An 11,082-nucleotide genomic window follows, 5' to 3' on the forward strand; every position below is an offset into this window, starting at 1 on the left:
CTAACAAAATCGTACAAAGACAAGGTGGCTACAAAAGCAGAACATGGACAGGAGTCTGAAGGGCGGCAGTGAGCGCTCAGGGAAAGGGAACCACGCGTCCCACAAAAGCATAGCTCAGGAACCCGGAGCAGGAGCCACCTGCTTCTCACTGCTCCTCACAGGGCTGTGGCCACAGGTCATGGAGCCTGGGTCCGCTGTGCTGGCCAGGACTCCCTGGGCAGCGGTCACCCAATGGGAGCTGACCTGCCCTGTGCCAGTGAAGGCCATGTGCCTGGTCCCTGGCCTTCTCACCTGGATGTGGTCGTCAGGACACTGCCCCGGGTGTTTAAATAAATAAATACGCCCTACAGAGAGCAAAGCACAAATCACTATGACCAGGACTGACCCACAAAGCAGAAAGCTCAAAGCTAAAGTGCAAACCGTCTGTCTGGCCCTTGAGAGGTACTGAGAGCCTGTCCCAGGTGAGACACAGGGACACAGCTGGGTACATCCCACACAGAGACAACCCTGGCCACAGCTCGAGGGTCCTTTCCGGAGGGTACGAAGTGAGACAGGGTCCCTGGAGCAGGGCAGGGAGGGCTGCACCATTAGGCAGCATGGAGGAACCCTGGCGTTCCTACCCCACACCATCCAACAGCCTGGGGCCCTCAGGCATGGTCAGTGCTTGGGGAGAGAAGAGGTAGGGCTGAGCTGTTGCCCAGGCCGAGTCCTGCATCCTCATGCCCTCTCCCCTTCAGGCAGGCAGCCTGTGCCCTGCCCGTGAAGCGTGGACAGTGTGGGCACTGACGTGGGGAGGAGGGCTCGGGAGACCAGGAGGTGAGGACCTGCGGGCCCCAGGTGGGAGCTGAGCAGTGACTGCCCAGAGACTGGACAGCCCCAGAGGGGCAGGGACCCTGGACGTGGCCAGCACTTTGCCCCTTTCCAGGTCTCTGCGGAGGGGACCAGGGGACGGCTTTGGAGCTCCGAAGGGGGTGGCTCGTGCAGGTCCTGTGGCATCTCGCCCCACCCAGCGGCACTGGCCTCAGGAGTAGATGGTGATGACCTCGCGGCCACCACCCCTGACCAGGAGCACCCTGTTCAGCCCCTCAGTCAGCACCTCCAAGAACTCCATGTCTGGGTGTGCAGGGTTAAGGCTGTGAAGGGAGACGGTCTGAGCAAGGAAGGGGAAGGAAGGGGGAGGCAGCCCCCCAGGCCACCCACCCGGGCCAAGGCCCACAGACAGGCTCGGGCTCACACCATCGGCTGCCCTGTGTCGAAGGATACAGTTCTCGTCGCCCTGCCGGTTTCTGGGGGGCCCCGGCATGTTCAGCAGGACCAGCTGGGCGTCCTGGGACTTGCTGAGGACGACACCATTGAGCTTCACAGCCGTGTGCATCCTTCTGACGTTGGACTGGTCCCTGAGGGGAGACGGTGTGGTGGGTGGGCAGTGCAGCCTATGCCTGTGCCCACCATCATGGTGCCCATGTGTGCCAGGAGCAGGGCGAGGCCCCCAACTCCTCACGACTTGTTCAGTGGTGAGCAGCTCTAGCCTGGATTCTAGAATTTGCTGTCATGGAAGCGGCAAGCCCCACACGCTGCAAGAGCATGCAAGGTCCTCAGGGGTAACAAACTGTAAGGTGGCTGCTGCACAGGCGAAAGCAAAGGCGCGAGGTGAGGGCAGCTGGCGAGCAGGCGGGTGTGGGGGCCACTCGGCCTGGTCTTGCCCCTGATGAAGTCCCTAGCACAACCCAACCCTGGCTGCCCAGCAGCACCCGAGACATAGGTTTTGGGCTGGGAGGGGCCAGTGCCCCGCAAGGAAAAGCCCTGGCACCAGCTCCCCATCCCGGGCCATGGCGATGCTGACGTGGCTGCGGTACCGGGCCGAGTGCAGCTGGGGGAACCAGCGCTGCTGACACATAGGGGCGTGCAAACACATGCCGGGCTGTCTCGTGAGCTCCACATGTCCCCAGGCGAGTGGCCACGGTGCCCTCCTAGCGAGCCCTATCACCCTGTCCAGACTGGCGTCCCAGGGAGCCACCCGGGCTGCCGAGCACTACCCCTCGGCCCACTCGAATTTCTACCTGCACGGGAAACCCGATCATCAGCGACTCTAGGGCCAAAGGACAGGGTCGTGGCCAGCCCATCACCACCCCCAGTTTCCACCACAGCCTTTCCTAGCAATCTGTGCCTAGACATGGGGACAGACAGGTGGGACCAGCGGACCTGAAGATGTCCCGGGCACAGCCAGAGTCAGGGGGTCGGCTTGGGTGGTACCAGGAGGAAGCCAGGACAAAGGCTCCACTGTGCTCACGCCAACTCAGCCCAATAAAATTGCAGCACAGGGGCTCCCCTAGAGTCTTTCCTTATGAGAAACCCAAATCCGCCGCCTGGGGAGGCCACTGTCCCCACGTGGCTGGTCAAGCAGTGGCTCCGGAGCTGCGTGCAACCCTGAAGGCCAATGAGGAGCTGAAGGCTTGGAATGCACGTGTCCCTAATCCCATGGCGGGTCTGGCCAGGCTGGGGTCCTGGGAACAGGAGGCAGAGGAAGGGCAGTAGCCCTGGGGTTCTGGAAGCTTCCTCAGCTCCCTGGCAGCTACGTGAATCAGTAAGCAAGAGGGTGGCTGTCCAGGATGGACGAGGAGCAGACCTTTTGCCAGAAGGGCCAAGGCAACCCGATCCCTGAACCCTCAGAACATCCTCCTGGCCCAAAACCCAGGAGCTAAGAACCCTGCACCAGAAGCTGAGACTCTGGAGGCCAAGTGAGGCATGGGTGCCAGGGGCCCCGTGTTTAACTCAGGAAGCATCTGGAGAAACTCTGGATTCACATGAAGCAAAGCTCCAGCAAGGGACATGTCCACCCCCCTGGCCCGGCCTGGGAACCCTGACCCTGGAGCTCAGACATGGCTGACCTGCCAAGGTTCTCCCCATGGCGAGACGGCAGTGAGTGCTGGAGACACTGCACGGGCTGCCTGGCTTGCTGCCATGCTCAGGCCCACGCATCCTGTTAGCTGAGTGCAAGGCTCCGAGCAGGCAGCCATGCAAGGAGGGGCAGGCAGCAGGCAGGCTCAGACTTACAGGCTTCCCCACTCCCTCCGTGGCGAGAGGAACAGAGAGCAGGTTAGTCCAGGATGGCCACCTGACAGGACCCCACCCTGCTCACCAGGGGATCCCGCAGGGCCCTCAAAAGCCCCCTACCCTCTCCTGGGCATTTTGAGGACCCAACTGAAGCAGGCATGGAGCATGTCTGTAATCCCAGCTACTCAGGAGGCTGAGACAGGAGGCTCCCAAGTTTGTGACCAGCAGAAGACCGTCTCAAACTTTAGAAGAGACTGATGATGTGGCGCCTGCCTGGCATGCAGGAAGCCTTGGCATCCCAGCACCCCGACACTCCCACAAGACTGGACTGAGAAGTGGCTTCCGACTGGTCCTGGGCGGGGTCTACAGGATGAGCTGTACCCACTTCCCGAAGCCCTGTGGCCGAGTCACCAGCAGGACAGGAGCTGAAGCTTGGTCCAGGGAGCTCGGGCTCTATCAGTACACAACAGCTGTGTGGTCCAGCCTCACCCCGCTGCGCACAGCAGCCCCAGACAATCAGAGGACACCAGGCGGCATGGGCGGCTGGGCGGCGCAGGCACTCACGGCTTCAGGCTGAAGAGGTCCCTGAACCCTGCTGCGCCACCCGCGCTCTTGTCTCTGTGTCTCTCCGCCGTCAGCTTCTCCTTTGTCCAGGTCATCTGCACCTTGTCTGGCATTGGTGGGACCTGGGTTCTGGCGGCCACCGAGGTGTGGGATGCAGTGTTCCGGTCATGGATCAGCTGGGCCTGGGGAACCGGGGAGTGGACTCAGCACAGCTGGGGCATCCGCAAAGCCCCAGAGTGAGGGACTCACGCACACGGCCGGCTGCAGGGCCTCGGGGCAGCACACGGCCCCAGGAGCTTGGACCTGGCCCCATGGGGCCCAGTACTGCCCCAACTTCCCATCCCCGCCCTGTGGGGCCCACTGCCCCTGCCCTGAGAGCCATGAGACAAGGGACCCTGACTGTACAACAGGAGGGGACGTTCAGGCCACAAGGGTCTTTCCTGCAGGCAGCCAAGCCCGCACCCTCCCACTCCACCACAGCCTCCCTCAGCGCCCACCTACAGGGCCTCCATCCACTGGGAAGTGGCCGAGGGACACCGGGACACAGGGATGGACACATGCACTGGGTCTGGTGAGGTGGGCACAGGACAGGCCCTGAACAGTCGCTGCTGTCACCAGAAGGATAACAGGGACCGCAGCTGCCCGAGGGTGAGGGCCCATGGTTGGAGTCTCCGGCTCCCACGCCACGCCTGTCTCAAAGGGACCTAGACAGCAGGCCCTGTGCACAGGTGGGGCAGGCTGCGGACCGGGCGGTTACCGGGGACGCCTGTGTGGGCCTCAGCCCCTACCCTACTCTCCCCGACGGGTCTGGGCTGTGCAGTAGGCCGGCCCCACCCCCACCTCTCGCTCCTGCTCGGTCTTCGACAGCTGCATCTGCCGAAGCATCTGGGACCTCTGCTCCATCACGAGCGTCTTCTCGTAGGTGAATGCAGAGATGTCGCTCTCCACCTGCACAGAGGCGACGGCAACAGCACTCGCACCGCCCACCCCATCAGCGTCCCGTCCGCGGGTGTGGACAGCTGCGTGTCTTGACCACTGTGTCCTCCCTTGAGGAGTCTGCAGCCCACCCCAGTGGTGCTGGCAGCCGGAGTGAGTGGGCCTGAGTGAGTGTGAGTGTGTGCTGGTGGTCACAGCTGGGTGTGCTCATCTCCTGGCTGTCCCCTCCTGGACCCCGACACTGACACTGGGGATGTGACAACCATGCTGCCACCACAGCACACAGCACATCTGGGCTCAGGGCAGTGTTCCGGCTGTGCCACAAGGGCAGTGGCCTCAAGGAACACACACACACACGTGTGACAGGTGTCCTCTGCCACCTGTGGTCAGTTTGTCACTGCAGAGGAGAAAAGCACAGAAAGCCTGGTCACTGCTCGTGCAGTGACACTGAGGCCCCAGCAGATGGCTTGTCAGCCTGCACTGGGGAAGGGCCCAACTCCACGCACACCACAGGCCCTGTGTGCAGGGTCCGCTCCCGGCCCTGGGTCTCCCTGCTGTCCGCAGCTGCACTGGCCACCTTCCAACCCCAGGGCTTGTCCCCAGGCAGCTCCGGTCACTATGTCTGGCATGGCTGGAAACATCAATATCTGAGAGTTGGGACCAGCAGACTCTGAGGGTGTCCCCGGCCAGGGCTGCAAGCCAGGCCATGAGAAGCAGGTCCTGCACCTGCCAGGGCTGGGCCTGGTCCAGTGCCCACAGTAGCCCAGGCAGGGCAGGGAAGGCCCTGATGGGAAGGAGAGAGCAGCCCTAGACCCAAGAGGCCCAGGTAACACACACAGCTGCCTGGCCCCATCGTGGCTACAGACATGTGCAGACCCCACCCCAGAGCAGCATCTGCGCAGTCCAGGTGAGGACGGCACTGCCACACCACTTCCCGGGCCCTGTCCAGCCAGGCTGTGTCCTGCAGCCATGGAACCAGGAGCAGCTACCCAGACTGCACAGTGAGCATCACAGAGCCATCGGGAGGAGGGACAACCCTGTCCCCAGTCCCCAGAGCTAAGGGAAGAACCCGGGTCAGGGGTCACTGTGGGGCGGGCACCGCAGTCCCTACACAGACGACCGCTCCAGGGACAGTGACGCCTGAGGAACCACACTGGGTCTTGGTGGCAGCACCCTACTGCGCCACAGAGAAGTCACCAGAGGGTACAAGGGGCTGCCACGCTGCCCTCGCCTTGTCCGAGAGCCGGCACTCACCATCTCCACCACCTCAACCTCGGCGCTGATCCGGAGGTGGTACAGGAACATCTGCAGGTCCTTCTTCATCTGGATGCTGTTGTCGTCCTCCTGGGCCACCGTGAAGATGCGCATCCGACACTTGCGCCACACCTGGGGAGCAGCGGTCACGTGGGCCCCGCGAGCTCCTGCCCGTGTCCCCGCAGCACCCGCCTGCCCACGGCCCCACCTTGTGCTGGCGCAGCAGGAAGGGCAGCAGCATGAGCATGCCGCCGTCGTGCACGATCCACCACACGTCAATGTAACCCTCACCCAGGCGTTCCTGGTTCTGGGGGAACCCATCGACGTTCTTGGCCACCAGCAGGGCCTGGTGCGCGGCCGTGGTGTCACGGATGGTGTCTGCAGAGACAGCGGTGGGGGTGAGTCACCCCAGGGCAGTGGGGCCCGCGACCTCGGGGATGGGCAGGGGCACCGCCCTCACACAGTTTGCCCGTCCGGCCCTAGATCCCCCTCGGGCGCAGCTGGGGTGAGGACGGGAAGGGTGCCTGTTTCTCCAGCGACAGCGGCGGAGGCCTTCAGTGGTTCCCAAGGCCATGCCCGCAGGCCTGGGGACATGGAGATGAGGACAGGCGTGACAGCACCTGGCCTCGGCACACGCACCGACAAAGTTCTTCCACGAGAAGGGATTGTCCGCCTGCTTCCAGGACTGGGGCCAGGCCATGAGCACAGTGTTGTGCTTCATGCCGCCCAGGCCAGCCGACTGGATGAGGTGGGACGTGCCGTCCCGCAGGCTGGAGGACACCACCAGCTGGCAGAAGCCCTTGGTCTTCTCCGCACACATCAGCGCCCGGATGTTCTGCGGGGAACAGGAGGGTCAGTGTGCGGCCCCCACCATGGCCCGGCTCTGAGCACCCGTGTATGAGAGGCATGCAGATGACAGGGTGGCTCTCAGCACAAGGTGCTAGACGGTTCTTTAAAGGGACTCACATATCACTAAGCACACCGTATCCCTCAGACATTCACTCTGGGCCACGTGATCTGCACCCAGTCTGCTGCAAACGTGCCACAAGAGGGCAGAATCTGACAACTCTCCCTTGAAAGACACACGGCATAGGCTCCAGAAACGAAACACCAGAGCAGCCAGACACCACTAGGGGCCACCGCAAGTTCTGTCCTGTCACGGTGCTGCGTCCCCAGGGAGCCCCCCCCCCCGCCAAGTGGCCAGATTTCAAGAGGAAACCAGATGGATGTGGCCTGTGACGTGCCAAGGACGCAGCCTTGAAAGAGGGTCCTGTAGATGGGACCGAGCTCTCAGAGGCCATCCTGATTCTGAGGCAGCCCTGCTCAGGGACAAGAGTCCTTGCTGGAGACAGGCAGAGGTCTGAGCAGAGGATGGGACACCTGGATCCCCAGAGCCTGCCCACACCCTGACCCCCAACTTTGGCACATTAGGACACTACCTGTCACGGCAGCATCCACAGATGACCCCAGAGGTTGCCACCGCCACCATGCCCTCCTGACTTCTGCGATGCCAGCAGCCCCCATCTGCCCCAAGTCATAGCTCAACCTGTACTCCAAGCACAACCTGCCTTCTCCCGGCCTTGAGTCTCACCCCTGGAAGCTGCCACTACCCACATGGGGTGGGGGTGCAGGGATCCAAGGCTGTGTCCCACTGTTAAAATTTCACCGGACTCAGGAACAGCCTGAATGGGGTCACTGTCTGGCTACCGAGAGCCAACACTGGCAGGAGGAGGGGCCCAAGGACACAGCTGCCCTGGGCTGGGAGGAGAGGATGGAGCACATGGAGCTTCTGCAGCGGGTGCAGGGACGCCCCCATCCAGCTGTGCAAGGATCTGCTTTCTAACCTCCTACTTGGCTGGACACCAGCAGCAGAGGGCTGAGCACGTTGGAGCAACCTCAGGGTCCTGAGGTATCCTGCATGGACCCGCAGGCAAGTGTGGCTCTCCCATGCTATCGTCTGAAGGAGCCTGGGCTGGCCTCACCATCCCTGGGCCTTGGCCAGGGACACGAGATGCAGAGGCTGAGCCCTGCCTGACAGGAACCCAGCCTGATGCCTGGCATGGCGTGGGCATGACATCGGCAGCCTCAGTCTCAGCACTGCTGGTGGCCATGCTGCAGAGGCTCTGAGCAGGTGGCCCTCAGGCAGGAGGAAGTGGGACTTGCACTAGGCCTGCTCTTCTGCCAAGCAGATCCACACCCAGACCCCAAAGCATCGGGGTGGAGGATGCTGCAGGTCACAGGGCTCAGCAGAGCACACACCTAGGATGCACGGCATGGCCCCGAGTCAGATCTGACAGGACACAGGAGTCGGCTCAGCGCCAGCACCTGGACAACGGGAGTGTCCAGCTCCGAGGAGCAGAGATGCTCCAGGGCTCTCCCAGATGAACCCACAGGGGCGAGAACACAAAGGCAGAGGTACGAGGTCACCTGTACATGCAAGACAAGCGCAGCCAGGTAGAGCCCGGCTGCTCCTATGCTGCACTTCCTGATGGACCAGGTGCAGGCCAGGCCCAGAGCTCAGGCGCCACTGTGAAAAGGCTTCCTGGGCCGGGTGGGACACCGTGGGTGCAGGAGGAGTGACAGCACACAGCCATACAGCCAGCAGCGGCCACTGGACCAAGCACAGGGATGCGGAGACCTGCTCCTTCGGGAACAGAAGAGGGTCCGGCCTCTCCTGCTCACCCCAGACACACTGGCCCTCAGTGGCCCAGAAGAAGTGAACCAGCGACACCACTGCTACTTTCGCTCTGAGTGCCCAGCCTGGGTTTAGAGACGTGGGGATGACAGAGGGACACACCCAGGCTGCCAAGGACACCCGCTGAGGAGGCCACACCGGCAAGTGCCAGGACCCAGCCCAGCCCAAGGAGCCCTGTGTGAGGTTAGCTGCCCTGACCGTCAGAGGTGATGGTGCCCAGCCCCATGAGGACAGCAGGGGCTGGGGCAGCCACAGAGCCGTGTGGACCCACCCACCCGACCCTGCCTGGCTCTGCAGTTCCCATCAAAAGCAGCCAAAATGAAGAAACCGTGCCTGGAACCCTGGAGTCACAAAGATGCCAGCTGTGACCAGCAGGTGCCGGCTGGTGTCAGTGTCACACGGGGACACACGCCTGACACAGCACACGCATGGTCGGCTCCTCCATGCAGTGGCAGCCACGGCCCCTCCAGCCTGGCCATGTGTGCCCAGGTCTCCCTGGGCTCCCTGACCACTCCGCATGAGCCACTCCTTACCCACCTCCTCGGCCCGCTGTGCCTCTGTGTGCTTGTCCAGGAAGGTGCCCTCCAGCACGCAGCCCACGATGGTCAAGCCCTTGCCGGCCTTCAGCTGTGAGGTGAAGGACAGCAGGCGTGGGTGTTTCACGGCCTGCTCTGCATCCAGGTTCAGCATCACCAGCACCTGGGGCCTGTGGGGCAGGGCAGGGGAACGGAGAGCAGGGACAGCAGTAAGCAGGCCACACCTGGGGACAGCACACCAGTGAGGCGGGGACAGGAAGGGCAGGAGGGCAAGCACCGGTCCGCAGCCTTGGCTCCCTGGGAGACCGAGGCACACGTCCGCCGCGGGCCAAGTGGCTGTGGTGCTGGACAGCCACAGGCTCGGGCCCTGTATGGAGGACACTCGTGTTCCCCAGCACCCGACGCCCTGCTCCCCACCTGTGACCACGCTCACCTCCAGTTCTTGGTATGTGGCGGCCCATGCTCCACGCGCAGCAGGGCGTAGCGGGCGGCATTCAGTGACAGGCCCCTGATGCCATCACCCCACTCCTTCTCGGCCCTGTGGGACAGGGAGGCCCTTGGATGTGACATCCAGGTGGCAACGGAGTGGGTCTCCGGAGGCACGAGGAGCAGAGGCAGCATGGCCCTCCAGCAGGGACAGCCACGTACCCACCCCTGCCTGGCCGGGTCCTGGGGAAAAGCCCAGAGGGCAGGAAGCCACGACTTGGGAGGAGGTGGATCCTGGCCCGAGTCAGTCAGGTCTGCAGCAGGACGAGAGGGGGCCACAGGCAGCCCCTCCGCTGCCTCAGTGGAGAGAATGGGTGCCCACTCTGTGCCAGGCTGGTCCCATGGACCTGGGCCAAGGATGAGGTAGTGGGGGACAGGCAGGCCGTGGGGATGGGTCAGGGCAGCTGTTGGGGTCACAGCTCTGAGACACAGCCCCATGGTGTGTGGTCACTGGCTGTCACATTTTGCAGAGGTGAGCTTTAGGTGAGCAGGAAGTTGGTCATACACACAGCCCCCAGGGCACATGTGAAGCCCCCTGTTGAGGGGTCATGACCCAACATGGATCAGGGAGACTGGGCAGTGGTATGGACAGGAAGGTCTCACAGAGAAGTGTGGGCAAGGTGCTGGCCACTAGGGCCACAAGTATGAGTGCGGCCACAGACAGGGACACTGCCAAGTCACAGCTCAGGTGGGCACCCTGGGTCAGGGGTGCCAGCCAGTGGAGTCCAGCCTGGAAATGGTTCTGCCTGGAGCAGCTTCTGCTAAAGCTCCCTGTGCCTCTGCCTCCCCATGGGACCACCCGAGGCCCACGCCAGGGTGCACCCCAGGGAGGGTGACAGAGCCTGGTCCCCATGCCCCATGGGCACCACTCACCCACGGTACTCGATGTACTTGTAGATGCAGCCGGCGACAAGCATGGCGAAGAGGGCGTAGTACCAGGAGCAGATAAACATGAGGGCCAGGCACAGGCTCATGCCCAGGAAGGATAGCGTCCTGTGGGATACGCAGCTCAGGTGCCGGCTGCCCGTCCAACTGGCACTGGGCCGCTGCCTCGCACGCTGTTGTCCCAACGTTGGGAACGAAGTCCCCGGGAACAGCTGACCCCAGGCTCCGGGATCCAAGAGGACACCATCATCACACCCTCCCAAGGAACCTGGGCTGCACAGGGGACACAAGGTGGCCTCCCTCTGTCCTCAAGACCTGATGCCCTGGGAAACCGTGGGCAGCCCAAGGCCCAGGCTGGCCACAAAGTGGGGACCCCAACACTACCTGGGCCTAGCAATCCCAGGGAGGACCAGAGCCCGTTCCTGGGGCCAAGGCTGCCCGCCCCGCTCCAGCCTTACCAGTGGTAGTACTTGAAGCGCGGGCGCCAGTTGGGCGTGCGAAGCAGCGTCTGCACAGCGCAGGCCAGATTCACAAACAGGTAGCACATGAGGAAGAACCTGGGTGGCGTGCAGGGGCCGCAGACCGCTGAGCCACAGCGGCCCAGCCTCTGCTCTGCCCACATCCGGCCCCCCACCTCCAGGAGACCTCCTGTCCACATGGACGCGGGCCACG

At 63.2% G+C, this 11,082-nt stretch overlaps 1 protein-coding gene across 1 annotated transcript in view; it reads right to left on the reverse strand.

The window, feature by feature from the left end:
- Positions 1-656: 656 nt before the first annotated feature.
- Slc12a7 (solute carrier family 12 member 7) overlaps positions 657-11,082 on the reverse strand; it is a 48,774-nt gene continuing 38,348 nt past the window's right edge. Inside the window, exons 14-24 of the mRNA XM_010644054.2 lie at positions 10,869-10,967; positions 10,399-10,518; positions 9,473-9,577; positions 9,041-9,209; positions 6,448-6,643; positions 6,017-6,186; positions 5,809-5,940; positions 4,459-4,566; positions 3,619-3,800; positions 1,264-1,397; positions 657-1,113 (exon numbers count right to left, since the gene is read on the reverse strand). Coding sequence (XP_010642356.1) covers positions 1,022-1,113; positions 1,264-1,397; positions 3,619-3,800; positions 4,459-4,566; positions 5,809-5,940; positions 6,017-6,186; positions 6,448-6,643; positions 9,041-9,209; positions 9,473-9,577; positions 10,399-10,518; positions 10,869-10,967 — 1,507 coding nt within the window. The 3' untranslated portion in view covers positions 657-1,021. The remainder of the gene's footprint in view (positions 1,114-1,263; positions 1,398-3,618; positions 3,801-4,458; positions 4,567-5,808; positions 5,941-6,016; positions 6,187-6,447; positions 6,644-9,040; positions 9,210-9,472; positions 9,578-10,398; positions 10,519-10,868; positions 10,968-11,082) is intronic.

The sequence above is a fragment of the Fukomys damarensis genome, unplaced genomic scaffold, assembly GCF_012274545.1.
Source record: "Fukomys damarensis isolate Sample0158 unplaced genomic scaffold, DMR_v1.0_HiC HiC_scaffold_1, whole genome shotgun sequence".
NCBI lineage: Eukaryota > Metazoa > Chordata > Mammalia > Rodentia > Bathyergidae > Fukomys > Fukomys damarensis.